The sequence below is a fragment of the Carettochelys insculpta genome, chromosome 1 (assembly GCF_033958435.1).
Source record: "Carettochelys insculpta isolate YL-2023 chromosome 1, ASM3395843v1, whole genome shotgun sequence".
In the NCBI taxonomy this organism is placed as follows: Eukaryota; Metazoa; Chordata; order Testudines; family Carettochelyidae; genus Carettochelys; species Carettochelys insculpta.
The window spans coordinates 263,487,541-263,506,374 of NC_134137.1; the positions used below are offsets into that span (position 1 = coordinate 263,487,541).

Here is an 18,834-nt window from a genome sequence, read left to right on the forward strand (position 1 = left end):
GAGTTTCAAAATGTAATTGTAAATGGGAAATTCTTTAGTGGGTGTGCTTCTAGTGGAATCCTGCAGGAATCAGTTCTGAGCCCTTTGCTGTTTAACAAATATACCAATGAACTGGAAGAAAATATAAAATCATGACTTGAAAAGTTCCCAGATGGCACACAGCTTGGGGACATGGTAGATGAAGAGGATGGGCCACGAATGCAGAATGATCAGGATCACATGATAAAATAGACACAAACAAGCTTGTGATTTAATACATCGAAATGTGAATGTGTACTAGGGAACACAAAGTGTAGGTCATATTTCCAGGCTGGGAATTGTATCCTGGGAAGCAGCCACTCTGAAAAAAGATTTTGAGGTTGTTGTGGGTAAACAGCTGAACTATGACCTACTCTTGCAGTTCTGTGGCCAAAAAAGGCTAATGCAATCCTCAGGTGCATAAATAAAGGAATCTTGAGTAGGAACAGAGGTAATTTTACCTCTGTTTTGGGCATGGGTGTGACCTTTGCTACAATACTGATTCCAGTTCTGTCCACAATTCAGTCAAAATGTTAATAAACTGGAGAGGATTCAGAGAGCCAGAAGAATTACCCATCTATTAGAAAACACACCTTATTATGATAGACTCAAGGACTCAGTCTAGTTAGCTTAACATAGAAGGTTAAGGGCTATGTCCATTAGTCTCTCTAGATACATGCCGGCATGGGGACAGATATTGGATAATGGGCCTCTCAGCTGAGCAGAGAAGGGTGTAACACGATGCAGTGGCTGGAAGCTGAAATTAGACTAAAGTCAGACTGGAATTAAGGACTCAGTATGTAATCATGAGGGTCAGCAGTCATTGGAACAATTTCTCATGGATCAGGGTGGAGTCCCTATCATCAATAATTTTTAAATCAAGTTGGATACTTCTGTGCAGGATCTGCTCTAGGAAGCATATTGGGGAAGGTCTATGGCTGGTGCTACACATGAGGTCAGACTAGTCCCTTCTTTTCTTGGAATCTGTGAACTTCATGGTATCTCAGTGGGCTGAGGAGTGGAGTGCCCTGGTCTGCAGTGCCAGCAAATAACTGGTTTGAGATGCGGACAAGTAGATGAACTAGCATCACTCGGCCCCAGCAATGAGGCAGCCGTACTCCAGAGTCCTTTAACAAAGGCTGGGGATTGCCTATCTGAGAGTAAATGAGGCTTAAATCATGCACGTTGGTGAAGTGCTTTGCTACCCTCTCATAAAAGGCCATAGTAGATGTGCAAATTGTAATATATGCAGTCATGGGAAGTGGAGCGAGAGGGAAAGAGATATTGACCCCTCTGCTCTGTGACGAGCACCCAGACCTAATTCTCTCTACTACCAAGGCTTCCCACCCTCTTTCCGGCAAGACAAACATCCTCCCACATACTCCCTTCTCCCCTCTATGACAACAAAAGTGTCTCAGTTAATTGTTCTGCTCACCTTACCTGTACTTTCTTGGTTGTTTGCATTGTCTCTTATTCATTTTTTTCTGGAACTGAGCTGTGTGACCTTGTCCTGCCCTATTCCTGACTTCATCCCATCCCTGCTTCCTCGATCTTCATTATGGGATGTGCTACTCTTATTTGCACTCAGATCATTAGTTTCTGCTCCCCACTCCTCAGCCATTCCTGTCGGGCTTTACATTTGGAGTCAGCAAAGGCAGGGAGAAATAAAAAGGTTTTCATACCAAATGGTGTCTTCCTTTTGCACTTTGAACAAGCCAGAACCATTATGTCATGCTAGAGCTGACTAAATCTTCAAGCCATGAGTGACAGCATGAATGTCAGTGGCTTTCCTGAGCTTGTTATGGCCCAAGAAGCTGGCAAATCTCTTAGGAATTTGCAGTACTAGGAAGGGAGGAGCAAGGGAAACCAGACAGCTTGCGAAGCGTATTCTCTCTGGTTCATACAGAACAAAATAGGAAGCAGGATAGGCAGTTACTGATTGTTATGGTTTGGTGAAAGGAGACAGAGGTATCTGTGACACATTAATACCAGTAGACATCATGAGAAGGCACTGCAAAGTAAATTACAAAGCATATACTCTGCCAAAAGCAAACCCAGTTGATGCTTGATACAATTCAATGCAAAAATGACAAAGGATCTTAATGAAAAAGAAGGGTGAGAGTAATTTCTTTGACACTGAGGCCTCAACGACTTGTCAGTGAGGGAGCTCTGCTTTCCCTAGAAACTGACATATATGCAGCTAGGGCCGATCAACATAGAGAAACTCAACATCAAACAATGGCTGGTGGAATGCAAGCCTGTCAGAAGGGAATGGCTTCACCAATATTGGGGAGTTACCTGTTGCCAAAAGAAAGGGACAAACAATGACTTGAAATCATCCTCCAGTGAAAGCAGAGATAGGGACCGAGTGTATCCAAAGGCACAGAAAAACTGCGCATGGCTGGCTAGGAAGCTATGTGAGTATGCAGTTTCCCGGAGAAGGTCGTCACAGATGGAATCACTTTGCAGAGGCACGGGGCTCTGACTCAACACAGCCACCTAAGTGACTTGACCAGTGTGTGGTAGAACAATGTTTCTCATCCCAGCAAGGTTTCTAGAAATATGGTTAGTGCTAACAACGCTCAAGAAATAAAAAGGTTGTGCCTGCGCCAAGCATCAAGTAATACTTCATTAGACCCAGATGTTCACATTGCTGGATACAAGCGTGACATCCTTAAACGGGAGAAAACAGTCTCCAAACTGAAACTGCCACTTTCATGGCAGACACAAGTGTGAAATTAAAAGCTTAAAAGGCAAGGCCTGTGCAAGCTGCAAAGCAGATGCTCGACTACCTGACTCATCTGTTTTGTGGGAACTTGGGCAACACCAGTTCATGGCCCTAGAATCATATTTGGGTCTTGACCTTATAAAACTTGTGTAATCTCTAGATCCAAGTGGGAATGCAAAGCTTGATACTTCCATTGAAAGCTTCGAAGGAGATGGGCTATTGCCATCAAACATTTCCTTTTATCTTACCCCACTTCTCACCCACTCATCTGTGGGCCAGGAAAGGTATCATCTGCCTACTCTGATTATCTGAATCAGATGTTAGCTCACTCAGAAAATATTGGGATAATCATTGCAGACTGGACTTATTTGCTAGCTGTTGTACAAAAGCCCTCAACAGGCAGAGCTGGAGCCTTCAGCAGCCCTTGAGATTGTAAATGAGAGGTATAACCTTCATCAGTATTTGAAGACATTACCTGCAGGCTACTTCAGTGTCCGGGATGCAAAGTCAAAGGGTCAGTCAAATAAACTTCCTGAACTTTCAGTACACATGTTTTGTGGTTATGGATACCTTCACCTACCTTTTTGGCAAAATCTAAGCATCAGATAAAATAGTGCAAGGCTCATGAGCTGTGTGAAGGATTCATTGTCATTGTAGCCATCATCAGTGACATTCTAATATTTCCATGTTAGAGGTGACCAAGGCGGCTGGAACAAATTTTATAGTGGAGATGGTGTTTATTCTTACTACAGCAAGCTGGGAACTCAGCAGCAGCTCCAGCACTGCTGGAGGTGACAGAGAAAAAACTGTGCACCTAACCTAGGAAAAAGCATGATTTGCATCCAGCAGCAGTTGTTTTGGCCATTGCTTTGTGGCAGAGAGAATGAATCCAGCTAGCAATATTGTGGTAGAGAACATAGAAGTGCCACGCAGTCTTGCAAAGAGGGCAATTCTCATATAAGAAATACAGCAGAATATGCAGAACATAGTTGTACTGTGAGCTATTTGAGGCAGAGACCTGCTTTTCATTATGTGGGTATCGTATGCTTAGGATGATGGGGACCCAGTCTAGGATGGAGCCTCTAGTTACCACTACAATACAAATGACTGATGTTCCTAATAAAAGCAAAGGATCCAGTGAGTTTCCTACCTTGATCCTAACAGAACTCTATAAGCAAACGACTTTAAGAAGGGAATTGGTGCAGCAGAAGTCTAGTCACATGTCAAATCCTTCATGCCACCAGAAGAAGAGCATGATCAAAGGGGAAAATATACATATGTATATGCAAAACCGTATCTGAGTGCAATCCACTTTGCGAGCATACATTACGGTCAAAACTGGCTACTAACTGCTAGGCTCAGCCTGAAAGAAACCACTCATAGGATCAGCACCCTGGTTATAGAGGGATAATGGCCAAATTGTGTCTTCCCCAGGAAAATGCAGCCCCCGTTGCTCACAATGACACTGGTACCTGAGACAAGACTAATGTAAGAATTAGTATGCAGGTGTACAAAATATTCCAACAAGCAGGAGAAGATTAGACGTGATTAAGACAGAAGGATGAACAAATGAAACTAGTAATACTTGTTGGATGGATGGGATGACCTTAGACAGAAAATCATTTCACATCATCATGCGATAGAGGCACCATAGAGATGAACTTTCACTTCTTGCATGGTATATGCTTTAAGGTTGAAACAACAGTTATCCTATTGCATTCAGACTAAAAAATCTGAGATGAAACCTCATTAGGCACATGGCTATGGAAAAATCCAGAGGCTTGGACATGTTCTTTTGGCCCAGTACATGTTAACCAACTTGTTTCAGGATGTCTGATTTGCCTTGAAAAACATATAGAATATGCAAGACCATCAGTGATACTGAATGAATAGCCAACAAAAACATGTCAGCCCTGGGGTACTGATTTGTTGATGTGGAACAATGTTGACTACAGTATATCATTGTTGTGGATTACTATAATAATTAGTCTGGGCAATTCCCAAAGTACCAGAGTAATCCAGGTTATAGCAGCAAAACACAGAATCCCTGAAAGGATTAGGACTGACATTGGACTTCAGTATTTCTCAAAGAATGCAACTATTTTGCCAAAATAAGGGCTTTCAAATGTATCTAAGCCTATCTTATTCATAAAGCAAGTAGGCCAAGGAGTAAGAAGCATGATGCATTAAACAAAGCATCACGGTAAAGACCCCTATTTTGGTCTACCGGAGTATTAGAGCACTCCTGTCTGCAGGTCTAAGTCACTTGGTCCACATGTTCATGGGATGGTTGTGTTCAGCATTTATCTTTTTGTAGGAACAGCTAAAACATAAAGTTGTGAGTTTCAGACAAATGTCAGTGGTTAGGTAGGCCCTGTGCTGAATGTTGGGTCTTCAGTACAAAGGGGAGGGTGCGGTGGCCACTGGAAGCCAAGCAAATATGGTAAGACTGTATCAGGTTCACACGTTGAATTCATGTGAACAGTTGTTTGCTTCGCATGCCACAAAACCATCAAGCTAGCTGAACTTGCTGACAGAATCCTTGCTCCAGTATTGATATGGGCCAATAGACCAGAAACTGATATAGGCCACACCTGTCAGATTATACGTACTGTTTCTCCACCTGTAATCGTAACTTGTGAACTACTGCAAGTAGCATCAGGAAAAATATTGCCCTCTAGAATGGCATAAATGCCCCTACCTGAAAACACATATGTTCCTAGTTCTGTCTGACCAGCAGAGCCGAGGGAAAGTTTAGATTAATGAGGGTTTTGATGTGACGTCATAGTTTAAATGTCTTGCAACATCTAGGCAGCCAGTGCATTTCTGTATTTCCTCAATACAGAGTTGAAATGTCCATTCTTTACTGCTAGGTTGAATTCAACTCATAAAATTAGACTCTTATTATTACTGATGATTCCTTGATAATATCTGTTACCAGATCTTTGGATTATTTTATGTCGATTACTTATGCACAACAGCGCCGACAGCTGCCCCAGGGCAAGATGGGAGGCAGGGCCAGGTCTGCACCCAGAAGGGGTAAGGCCAAGAGCAGTCAGCTGTTGGTGTTGCCCAGACCAAGGGGGCTGCCTCCCTCAGTTCCCTCAGAGCCACACGCAGCTGGAGCAGCATTGCTATTGCATTTCAAATGCCAGGCCCAGGAACCTTTGAAATGCCAGGCCCAGGAGGAACAGCCCCTTCCCCTCTACCCCCCACCTCCCGGTGGGCCTGCTTACATATTTCCATTTACCACCTTTATGCTGACAGGCCCTTCAGGCCCAGTATTTAAATTACTCTATGATTGGGAACCCTGATGTGCACAGTTGCCACACTCACACTAAAGGAACTGTTGTATATTTACAAATACAGCTTACTAACACATTTAGCACAGTCACAAACATCCCAGCTTCACAAGACAGATAAGAAATGTACACCTGCATTTCCTTATATTCACTCCATTCCTTCTAGAACAGCCTGAAGTGTTATCCATCATCTTCCTCATCACCATCACCTTCTCCATCATCACCTGTGGCTATCATTCTGGTATCTCCCAAGGACTGCATCTCCTTCTCCTCCTGCACTTAGGCTGGGATGCCACTTTTATAAAATATGATGCTGACATTGCTAGGTTTTGATATGTATTTGGTAGGGGATGTTTCCCTTTCTCTTTATTTGTATTTCTGCCCTTTAGTAATGGTAAAGCATCTTTTTCTTAAAGGTCCGTATACCACTGATTTCAACTTATTACTGATAAATATCAGTTTGTTACCATGGTCTCTTTTGTGGTTATGTCTTACATTTATTACTGTCCTACGTGGGTAACTGATCTGGTCTTAACTGGTTATTTCAGGTTTTTTCAAGTTTTGGTGTAACTGTTAAGTTTGAGGATGTTCTTGGAAGCCCTCTATGCCATTAAAGGTTGCTTCATCTTCCCACTGTCTATATAGGTGAAAGGATCCAAATATATGCACATTGATGATGCTATGTAGGTGAAAGGTCCCAGACCGTATGTATGCTAACTTAGCCTTAGCTCAACATACGTGATCTGGTCTGTAGGTCCCTCACGTCACAGCCAAACTATTTCAATATAAACTCATTGTAATCTATTATAATAATCTATTACAATAATATTATAATAATGAAACCAAACAGCTATGAGAACTCTATTAGAAAATGTATCCGTAGGCAGGCAAGTAGGTTAGGCCTATAGGCTACATATCTCAAGGGATATCTTGTCATGAAGGGAGATGTATCAGGACAAGTTGCCGTTATTTGCCTCTACCTTGTTAGTTTTTAATTATGCCTTCCTGGCTTACTCCTAGCGAGAGAGAGAGAGATCGAGATCTGTTAGGTGTGACTCCTTCCTTTGCTTTCCTGTCAGACTGGCAGGTGGAAATAAGGGGCCAGGTTCTCAGCTGGTGTAGATCAATGGAATTACATTTTCTTCAGTAGAGTCAGACCTTGACTTGTGCTAGTTAAAGACCAGGCCTGGTGCTTAGATTCCTGCTAAGACTAGACAGTGATTCTAGTTGTAGATATAATGGCCATGTTGTGACCTTACTAACAATTCAGTGGAAGTGAATAGCTTTCTACTCATCTTTAAAGAAGACCTGAAACATAACAACACTGACCTTTCCTCGACCCCCTCTTGCTGATCTTGTCTTATCCTGGCCTTTCTAACTTGCTCTTGCACTGCACTTGCTTCCTTTGTGGCAAGGTTTCATTGATGTCAGAGGTTTCTGGATATTTCCTCAGGCTGCTCTCTCACACTGGCTCTGTTTTGTTCTCCTGCCAGGTGGTGTACTTCACTGCTACATTTCCATACCTTATGTTGATTGTTCTGCTGATCAGGGGAATCACTCTGCCAGGGGCTTTCCAGGGGATCCTGTTCTACCTTTACCCAGACCTCACTCGTCTTATGGACCCTCAGGTAAGTTGGAAGGAGGACTGATTGGTTGAGCTGTGTGTGGGTGTATGCACGTGTTTGTAATTCTCATCCATCCAATTCCCTCTCTCTTTCCCATTTTTCCTTCTTTTCTATTACTCTTTCTCTACTCCATCACTTACACTTTGTTTCTTCCTCCCTCCCTTTCATTTGCTCTTTTCTGCATTATTTCCCGTTGCCTTTCTCCTTGTGACCGTAATGCACAATGAAATTCACAAGCATTTGGGTAACATCCTCAGGCCCCGACCCCCAGCTGAGCTCGCTTTTATGCTTCAGTTTTCACCAGCAGGTTAAGTAATCCCAAAGTGCTTTCTCTCTGTGATGTTATTTGGCTGGTGCTATTGAGGTAGGCTGCAGACACTACTGATGGGGGCCACTAAATTTCTTAGCTGGTTGATGACCACAGTCAATCATCTTTGTCTTCTGCAGATGCTCCTTGTAAAATTCTACTCCTCTCAATGGCCAGATCGAGGGGGTGGAGGTGTAGGCCCAGGGCCACAAAGGAACCTTTAATAACCTTTATTTTTTGATTGAATGCTGTCATTTTTAATATCACTGGTGGCAAAGCAGAGGCCGTGAGCTCTTTCTGTTCCCTCCTAAAGTATGGGTGGAAGGTACTTTTGAATGCTGCTGTAGTGCCAACCCACTAAACACCCTGCTCCCCATCTCCCTTGTTTTCCTCTCTCTCCTCTTTCCCTTGATTAGAAGTTCCTGCCAGTTTGACTGAAGGTTCTGTGCCCAACTCCCATTCTTAATCTCTTCAGGACAAGTTCTTCCACATTAAATCCTGGCTCCAGCTGAGCTGCTGTACCAGCCATTGTGTGAAGGTGTCTCCAAAGGAGATTAAAGGGTGCCTGCCTGGAAAATAGGTCAGCGAAATCCTTCCTAACCCCTTTAACTCTTTCTGGGCCAGCCCAAGCATTTGATTTTTCCAGGGTAGAAGTGTTAAGAAAATCATCCCTTCACCACTGCTGTCTAGTGGTTCCAGTGGCAGAGCTGGAATCAGGACCTCCTGGGTTCTGTGCTCGGTTCCGCCATGGATTCTCTGTAACCTTTAGCATGTCATATTGGCCAACGTTTTCAAATCTGGGTGCCTAAAACGATGTGCCTCAATGTGGAATCACACAGCAAGCGAAAGCTGGCCTGATTTTCTGAGACACTGAACACACTCTAAATCCTGATGATCTGAGTGGCAGCCAGAGCTGCTCCACACCTCTGGACATGAAGCCACTTTTTAACTATGGGTCTAAACAATGATTTAGGCACACAAGTGAGAAAATGGTGGCCTTTCTCTCTCAGTTAAATGGAGGAGACAGTAACCTATCTTGTGGTAGGGGTGTTATAAGCCTTGTATGCTTTTAAATCCCCTTCCCAAATACCTTAGGCCAGGTGCACACTAGATGCTTATGCCAGCATAGCAGTTGTGGCAAAGGGATGATTTTCTTGACGCTTCTACCCTGGCAAAAGCCATAGTGTTGGCTCAGTTACACTGGCAGAAAAGTTCTTTTGCTTCTTTTGTTTGGGAAGCTGGTATAAACTGTACTAGGAAAAGCTAGGTTTTGGTTGGCATAAGCTCTGTCTACACTGTAGCTATACTGATTAACTCTTTCTCGTGTAAATAGGTTGAACTTCTCTGATCTGGAAATTTCTCATCCAGCAATAGCCGTAATCTGCACTAGGCTCTAGAAACACGACTGCCAGTGACAGTCAGTGGCTCCCAGCTCACTTTAGGAAAGTCCTGTGGAAATGCAAAGTAAACTCAAGTATGGGAAAGTCCCACAGAACTTACTAGGGATGGTTTTCCACTGACCTTTGTGGAAAAAAAACCTCCTTATGCCTGCTGACTCCCTGGCTAGTAGGAGCTCCTTCTGCTTATATAATGACTAATTAATTATGTTCAGTTGCGATGAAAAGCCTTCCTTGGTATTTGGTGCCCTCTGGAGCTAGGTGTGGTACAGACACACGGGAGGACATCGTACAGGAAGAGGTTGCAGTCTGTGCCCCTGTTTCTAGGGTGAGATCCACATGGGGGACTCACAGCCATCCAGCGCTGCTGCAAAGTTGATGAGCCACTATATGGTTAACACGTCCGCCCCCAAGGATCTGAGCAGGGCAGGGGCTTAATCTGAAACATATGAAACATCCAAATGTGGCAAACAGGAAGGTGGGTGAACATACCAGTGATGAGCTCTCCTGGTTCTCGAGACTAACTGTGAGCTCCAGCCTTGACCCCAGAAGCACTTAGCTTCATGAGGAGTACCACTTACTTCACTGCAGCTGCTTGGGCACAAGGTTAGACATGTGTCAGTGCTTCCCCAGATCTAGTGGCTCCACCTCTGGTGGGCGTGAGCCCTATCTGTGTGACTTGCTGACCGTGAAGCATTTGTCTTTTTTTAAACCTCCATTTCTGTTTTTCTTTTCTTAATAATCTGCCTAGTCGATTTTATTGGGTCAGACTTTTTCTCTCACTCTTTTTTTCGGAAGGAAAGAACTTGTCTTTGCATATTTTCCCCTCTTGTTTATATTGTATTTAACAAGTTCTGTTGCCTTTTGTAAACTTCTGCCTGTTTCTGGGTCATTAAAAATAGCCTTGATCTTTAGTATAAGAATCTTGGCTTAAGCTGCTCTCTGACCCTAGGCCCCATGCTCCATCCTCCCTCAGAACAGTGAGGTTTGCCTTTCTTTGAAGATTGCCCACGCCCTCCTTTGCCAGGTGCAGTGTGCAGGCCAGGGAATGGGTGCAGAAGACATTACAGACAAGGTGGACTGGAGGAGAGGGGTTAGGTACCCAGGGGCAGCACCACCTGGCAGATGGAGAAGGGGTGGAGGGAGATCAGAGAGGGCAGCCAGTCAGGAGGGAGAGGGCACCTGCAGTTTGTTGTAGAACATGCCATGTGCTGACATCACTGCTGTGGATGAAGGGCTGGGAAGGAATTTGCAGCTCACCCCTGGCCTACTGATGGGGCGGGGGAACAGGATGGAGATGCCCAAGGGGTCTGACCTTTAGGGCTATGGGAGGAGGGAAGCAGGGCGATTTGTGTCCTTGTTGGGATAGATTTGGATCCAGCTGGGTCCTTCCCCACCACTCTTCTGCTGCTGACACAGCAAGGGGACCCTCGATGCTTCCCAGCAAGGGGGAGCGTGGTTGGATCCAGCTAAATATTATTTTTCCCCTTATTTATTTTTCCCAGCAAGTCTTTAAATGAGGCAGTGTGTTCCTGTGTGAGTCATCACCACCCCATCGCCTTTTCATTTCTGAGAAAGAGAGAGAATATTGGCAGGTGTCTTTGGTTTTGCCGCTCTGCCACACAGGTGGAGGGCAGAGCACTGGGGCGTGTATGTGCACATTGATGTTGGTTGTTTACATGATGTTCTGCTCTCTTCCCTGCACACCTATGTCTAATAGTGTCTCCAGGCATGTGTCTGCATGGTCTCCTGCTCTCTGTTCCCATGTGCATGAACAGGGTTAGGCAGGAGTGCATGCTTCTATCTGTAGCCCTCCACAGAGGCCATGAGATGATCTTGGCTCATGGCTGCACCGGAGTGATACCTGATTGTACTGTGCTTCTGCTTGTTCCCTTGCTTTGCATCCTCAGGTTCTTTCCTGTCACCTGACAGGTGTGCACCAGTAGGATAACATAGTGAAGGGATGCCACTTGCTCTTCTTCCCTGGCTTTTGCATCCTGCCATCTAGATGGCTCTGGGTTGGGCTTCTTTTCTAAGGGCCATATCCAGTGCTCCCCATCTCTTCCTGTTTGTGGACCTCTGTGTGGTATCCTAGTGGAATAATATACAGCTGTGTTTATCTTGGTACCTCCTCCCCACTGTCTCACTTGAACCCCTCCAGTGTGGGGAACTGAATTCGTTCTGCGGGCCAGATTTCACTTGCGGCTGCTCCCCCATGCTGAGTTTGTCCATGTCGCTGACATCCAAGGAACAATTAGGAAGTCATTTTTAAAAAATTCATCACGCAGCAGGCGAGGGCTGAGCAAGAACAGGCTGTGCAGTTTGGCTTCCAGGGCAGTGTAAACAAGGGGCAGAGAGCAGATTCCCTCCTCCCACCTCCCGTCTACAGGCAACTGTGCTTTGTAGTTTCAAACAAAAACAGATTTGCTTTCCTGGAGGGTTTAAAGGGCAGGTAAAGGAAAACTGCCCCTCTTGCTCAGCGAAGAGGTGGGAAAGTTCACAGAGGGAAAGAGCCCTCGTTGCTATGCATGCATTCTTAAATGTATATCTTACCGAGTCAGTGCTGTTGTAGCCAGGCCTGTTCCAAGATATTAGAGAGACAAGGTGGGTGAAGTAATATCTTTTATTTGACCATAGTCTCTGTTCAGGGTCCAACAGGAGGTGAGTGACTGTGTTTAGGCTTTTCTGAGAGACGGCACAGGCTACAGGGCAGATGGAGAACGGGGCGAAGAGGGAGGAGCTCCTCAGCTCTGGTCCCATCTCTGACTTGCCTTAGTTTTTGAGGTACAGTTGGAGACACACATGGCTCGGCGTTTAGAGACAGGAGGACAGGGAGTGTGGTGCCATGGCTATGCCCACTGCCATTGACGAGGTTAAGGGTACTGCTGTGCAGCACAGAAAACTCTCAGCTGGCCCATGCCATGTAGACATTCAGGCTCTGGGACTCTCCCAGGGTTTGAGAGCCCAGGCTGCAGCCTAAGTCCAGACGTCTACACAGCAGTGAAACAGCCTGAGCCCTGTGAGCCTAAACTGGTTGTCACGCGCTGGTTGGAGGTGGATAGTTCCTGAGTAGACATACCCTTAACCTGGCCAGGCATGATGGGAAAAGCAAAGGGGAGGATCCTTTTGGAAGCGGTGGTAAATTATTCCCTGCCTTCCTTCTTCACCTTGGAGTGAGAGTGCAGCAGAGGAGGAATTGTGTGCTCCCCCTGAGTTCTGCTCCCCCCGAGGAGGTGTTGTGTTGCACACTGTCCTTTGCTCAGGACCAGGCCTGAAAGGCACACTCTGTCCCTTAGGCTGTACACTCTGTGGGGCAGGAGCTCCATCATCTCGTGTGTTTGTACAGCTGGCAGCGTACCAGGGCCCTGAGCCTGAGTGGAGCCTGTGGACATTGTGCAGAATATAAACGGTGTAAATATTAATTAACTGAGCACTTCTGGAAATACTCTGCACAAATGCTGACCTAGCAGCTTTTATTCCCACAAATGTTTGAGACAAGGTGAAAATCTGTGTGTGAATGAAGGACAGAGAGTCATGGGGGAAGTGGCGCTCTTCGTTCTTCTCCTGTTTCTGTAAAATTTCAGTCATCCACTTGAGGCAGAAGTCTCTTGCTACTAGTTAGTCATGTGACATAGTGGCAGTTAAACAGACTCTGTACAGTCTTTGTGGCCTTCTGAGAATCAGCTGTAGGATAAGCACACGTACAAGCCACTGCCATGTACAGGACAAGCTGAGACCAGGTGGCAGCTGATGGTGTAAATCTCACTTTTCTGTAGATGTTTGCAAGGTGGCAACTTGGTTGGTAGGATGCTCCCAGCTTGCCCCTTTATTAATAGTTTTAGATCTTGCTACAGCTGATTGAGACGACCTGCTGTCTCCAGGAGAACTTCTTTGAACTCTCCATGTCACCAGCTATGTCTATAAAGCAAGTTCATGTATTCAAAAGAAAAGTTGGCAGCAGGGCTGCTGGGCCTCAGTCTCAGTCACTGTAGCCTCCTGTTGTTCTCTCACTGAGTCCTCTGTGGCCTAGTCCTCCAGCTGTGCCACTTAGAATTTCAATAACTTTGCAGGGTATCCAAGTCCAGCTACAGCTGGAGAGGTCCTAAGCTGGCATCACCGAAATCCCTTCACCGGCAACAAAGTCTTTCCAAAAAAGTCACACTCTGCTTCCACAGAGGAGCAGGTCCCAGGGCTTCTCTTTAGGCTCCTCACTAAAACAAACCAAATTAAACACTACCAAAGGCATCTTTTGAATCTCTCAGGCTGTGTCTACACTTGCCCCCAACTTCAAAGGGAGCATGGTAATCAGGACCATGGGAGATTACTAATGAAATACCGTGGTGAATACGCAGCACTTCATTAGGCTAATTTTCCCCCATAGCAACTTCAAAGCGGAAACTCCCTTGAGGAGCAAAGGGACTTCAAAGCAGTGCGGGCAATTCGAAGTGCCTACATGCCTCCTGGCACTTTGAAGTTTGCCGCTTCAAAGTTGCCGCAGGGGAAAATTAGCCGAATGAACTGCTGCATGTTCACCACAGCACTTCATTAGTAATCTCCTGTTGCCCTGACTACCACGCCCCCTTCAAAGTTGCGGGGGAAAGTGTAGACACAGCCCCAGAGATTCAAACATCTTTCAAACCTTTCAGGTCTCTTCAGCTGCTCCTCAACTCCATCTTCCTTCTGTGGCCCACTGGCTGCAGGCAAACCCTCTGAGAGGTTCAGAGTGGCCCTGGCCACTTCCAGCTTTTGAGGCCCCTAGCCATAATGGAAATAGGAAAACAACATAAGGCTCAAAAAAAAGAGTGAGACGTAACTTGAATTTTTTTATTTAACAAATGCTTTTTCTGGCCCTTTTCTGTGGAAACACACTAGTTATTGGGGCAAAATCTAACTTTCAGGCCCCTGTTAAGCTTCAGGCCAAGGTCAAAAGGCCCTCCTGGCCCCTTTTCTGCTTGTCTCTGGCCCCAGGACTGCTGCCTTGGAGCCTGGCCCCTTCTTCCAGGGGCCCACTGCAGCAGTTAATTCCATTCCTGTGTCTCCAGCCACAACTGAGCTCAACGTTCCCTTCTGCAGCCAGTCTCTAACTGTTGGGTTTCCTCTCATTGCAAGCCCTACACTCAGCACAGATGTGGCAAGGCTAATTAAACAGAGCTGGCTATCCCCAGACATCTTGGCCCTTATGGGTATGTCCACTCTGCCCGCTAACCAGAGGCTCTGACTGAGATGTGAGACCAAGGGCCCTTCCTGTCCACACACATTCAGTAAGCATGCAGGACCTGTGCTCAGTAAGCACTCAGGCCCATGTCCTAGGATCCAGCTGAGAGTAGGCTCAGAGGCAAAATATTATTGTGACTCAAGTCCAAGCTCTATTGTTCTACAGTGTGGATACAGGGAAGGGCTCCAGCAGCAGACTGGGAGGCACTGTGTGTAGACATGGGAGACATTGCTTGGTAGTGTGATGACCCATGTAGGGTATATACCCTGAGGTTCTGGCATTTCTTTACTCTGCTTGTCTAAGTAGTACGCCCTTGTCTACTCTGCTGTTTATACCCATGTTGTGTGTGTGTGTGTGTGTGTGTGTGTGTACTCTACACCCTGTTATACATGTAGACCTAGCCATAGTATTTAAGGCCAGAAGGGGCCACTGGCTCATCTAGTCTGACCTCCTGTATGTCATAGGCCACCTCACTACCCAGCATCCAAATAACCAAAATGAGACCAAAGTATTACAGCCCCACGAGAGACCTAGACTATGATGTGCCACCTGCAGAGAACAGGAGCAGCCAAGGTGGACCTGTGCCTGAAGCCCCCTCAATGGTAGGGGAATGACTGAGACATACCCAGATAACTCTGGCAAGTGACTTTCACCCACAAGCCGCTGAGGGAGACAAAAACACTTCAAGATCCCTGCCAATCTGATCAGAAGGAAAATTCTTTCCTGACCCCACACATCCATTATCGACCCTGAATACATGGGCAAATCCAGCCAGCCAAGCATCCGAGAGAGAGAGAGAGAGAGAGAGAGAGAGAGAGAAAGAGAGTGCTTTGTGCCACTTCAGGGCCCCGGTCCTCCTCCCCTCAATGTCCCATCTGCAACCATGGCCATCTCTGTGCTGACAGAGAGCTCTGGTAGCCGTGACTGTTATAATTTACAGGATAGGATCTTCTAGAATAGAGGCTCAGTCCAGAGTTCCAGTAGCTGGCAAATGGCAAGTTGGGGTTACCTGTGAATTGGATTGTAATAGCATGTTGCTCTGAGATGGCGCCTTTTGTTAAGTGCTTTGAGATATTCCGAAGGACGGCACTATTTCAGTGCAAAATATTACGGGATAGAGAAAGCAACAGCTGCATCAAGATTATTCATCCCATACAGAGTTCACAAATAATATCTGTGAAGACGAAACTGTGGATCTTCAACACAAATGTGAAGCGTGTGCTCTTCTATGGATATGAGACCTGGCATACTAAAAAGTTTTCAAATCACAAGCCACAGACGTTCATAAACAGATGCCTGAGGTACATACTTTGCATCAAATGGCAAGGCTTTGTCACAAATGAGGAGCTTTGGAACAGAGCAGGATAAAAACTACTTGATGTTCAAATGAAGAGAAGAAAGTGGGGATGGCGAGGCCACACTCTCAGAAAACTATCATCCAGCATAGTCCTTCAAACTCTCACATGGAACCCTCAAGGCAAACCAAAAGAGGAAGACCTTGGAGAATGTGGAGAAGATCTACTGAGACTGAAGGACAACAACTGGGGTACTGCTGAAGTCAGATAGAAGTTTTGTCTTGAGACAGAGTGAAATGAAGGGGACTTATAGATGACCTATGCTCCACGCAGAGTACAAGGGCTTACGTCAAGTCAAGTCACTTGTAATAAATCAAGCCTAGCACAGACAAATGAGAGAGGAAGTGGGTCTTTGCCCAGGAAAGCTCATGCTCCAAAATATCTGTTAGTCTATAAGGTGCCACAGGACTTCTTGTTGTTCTAGTGTATTGTAATCATTTGGGCTAACTGCCCCTCACGTGTTGGAGACTCAGGTTAAAAACAAAGAGCTGGAGGTTATTTTGGTGAACAGAAACAAAGCAGAGAAGGAAAACAAAAGAGAATGGGACAGTATAAGGAGAAGCTGTATCCTCTTCAATTGGGTCCAGAGAGATCTTTTTCATTAGCAGTCAGGGTCTCTTACGTGGATTGAGGTAAATGAAGTGAAACCCTCAGTTTAAGTTAGCAGTGTTTATCAGCTAGTTCATTTGTACTTCATTTGTTTTCTAAAAAGAGGTGCATTCTTATTGGTCGAGGTAACCATTGATTAATTGTAAATCACAATGTATTAGAGCTGTTACACTGGATTTGGGACATTTGCTATTTAGGAGGATACAGTGTAGCTATATTCATTCATTTCAGCAATTATTTAGCTTAATATTTTCAGATTCTTATTCTATAGTTTTAGTATGTTAGAAAATGGAGAATTATGTATTTCTTGCTTAATAGATGATTAACTTTTTGCTTATGACTTATGTCAGGCTGCATTAGGATGGCAAGTGGATTTTAACTGCACACTCTGGGTTCTGGGTGATGCCAGCTCACAGATGTTGCCAGATTTGAGAATCCTGGATTAGAGTTTCAACCTGCATCTACAAACTGAGTGGGTGCTTGCTCTGATTATTCTGATTTATAGGTGACCCATGTGTTTATAGATAATTATATGATGGAGTCATGTTAACACGTTTTGTAGAAGCACTAGGGCATTGGGACCAGCTATATTCCCTGTTCATATGCCAGGCTAAAGGTTTGTTTGCATTGGTTCCATCACAGAGGCTGTGTCTACACTAGCAAGTTCTTTTGAAAAATCTGGCCTTTTTTGAAAAAACACACAGAGCATCTACACACACAATGCATTCTTTTGGTCTGAAATTGAAAGAACGTGGCTCTTCTTCTGGAATCCCTCTTCCGCCCTGCATCAGGAAGAACAGCTTCTTTTGAATGCTTCTTTAAAAAAAAAAAAAGCATATGTAGCTGCTCCATGGGCCTTTTTTCAAAAGAGCAGTCCTCATGGTGCTGGATTTTTTGATCGCTGGCCCATTCTTTCAAAAGAGTGGGGGCTGTGTGGACGCTGTCTATTGAAAGGGTGGATTGATTGTTTGATCCGCTTTTTTGTGGGTGGACGCACTCTTTCAAAAGAAGATTTTTTGGAAGATCTCTTCTGGAAGAACTTCTTTTGAAAGATTGCTGTATTGGAGATGCAGCCAAAGTGTTTGGTTAAAGCACTAAATGTTGCTAGGAAAAGTACTTCTTTGGTCACTTGCCCTAAGTGGCAGAGATGCTCTCTCTGTCCTTTGCACTCTAAAGACGCAAAGAAGCCCCTAGCTCTCGTGCTCAGTGATTGCTTCAGCTTTGTGAGGCACTGTCCTGGGTGAGAATAGGTGAGTGAGTGGTGTAATATGCTGGTGGCTCCCAGATCACTATTATGCAAACAATAGTCTTGTTGGCTGGCAGGATTGAAAGAAATAGAACAAATACAGTGAACTGGTGAGCTTCAAACTGAGCTGTGACTGTAACCACAGCTCTAACACTAGACATTGAGAATCATATCCTGTGGGCTTGTCTACATCGAACCACTCAGGAAAATTAAACCAAATTAATTTTGATTAATTATGAATTGAAAGTGGATTATTTAAACCCATGTATTCAATTTGTCTTAATGAACAAACTAAACCAAATTAAGGCTGCTTTCATTCTGAATAAGAGTGTCCGCACAAGCTAAATGCAGTTTAACCAATCTACTTTGCAAATGAATTTGTATGCACTTTCCTGATTTTTCTCATGTAGACAAACCTTGACCTGATTAAACTGGGATGTAGTCCCCTTAAATTGCCAGAAGACAATGTCCTACACAATTGCAAAGGAGACTCATTTTCAGCCCTCTGAATGCCTCCTATCTCCAGTCAGATTTCATTCTTTGTTCCTTTTGACCTCACAAAGTAAGGCCCTTGGACTGAAAATCTTCACTGAAGTCATTGGGAGCCTTTCCACTGAGTTGCCTGGAGGATGGATTGACAATTTTGGCTGGACCCCTTACAGAAGGGAAACAGTCTATGAAAGAAATCAAAACCAAGTTTAACATACATGCTCTGCCTTTTCTACTATCCTTTTGGATTTTGCTTCTTTATGGTGATTGTGGGCAAAACAATGTAGCTGCCTAATGAGCTAGAACAGGGTTTTCTCTAGAAAACAACAGGAAGAAGGATCATAGCATCTTTGTTAAAGTGCATATTGACATGGTCACATGAATAAAAAAAGAATAAAACCAAACCACCAATGACAATTGAATCAAATCAACCCTGACACACACAATTGGTTGGGAGGAAGAAATACAACAGATGAACTAGGAGAGTTCTGGGAAAGAAACAAGTCAGCTGCTCCTTCAGGCTGAATACCCACCCTGAAGTGC

At 44.8% G+C, this 18,834-nt stretch overlaps 1 protein-coding gene across 2 annotated transcripts in view; it reads left to right on the top strand.

The window, feature by feature from the left end:
* SLC6A13 (solute carrier family 6 member 13) overlaps positions 1 to 18,834 on the top strand; it is a 63,284-nt gene that overhangs the window by 22,406 nt on the left and 22,044 nt on the right. The window contains exon 7 of one of the 2 annotated variants that reach the window (XM_075006338.1): positions 7,542 to 7,676. The exons of the other annotated variant lie outside the window; for it this stretch is intronic. Within the exon in view, the coding sequence (XP_074862439.1) occupies positions 7,542 to 7,676 (135 nt within the window). The remainder of the gene's footprint in view (positions 1 to 7,541; positions 7,677 to 18,834) is intronic. 2 annotated transcript variants of the gene reach the window in all.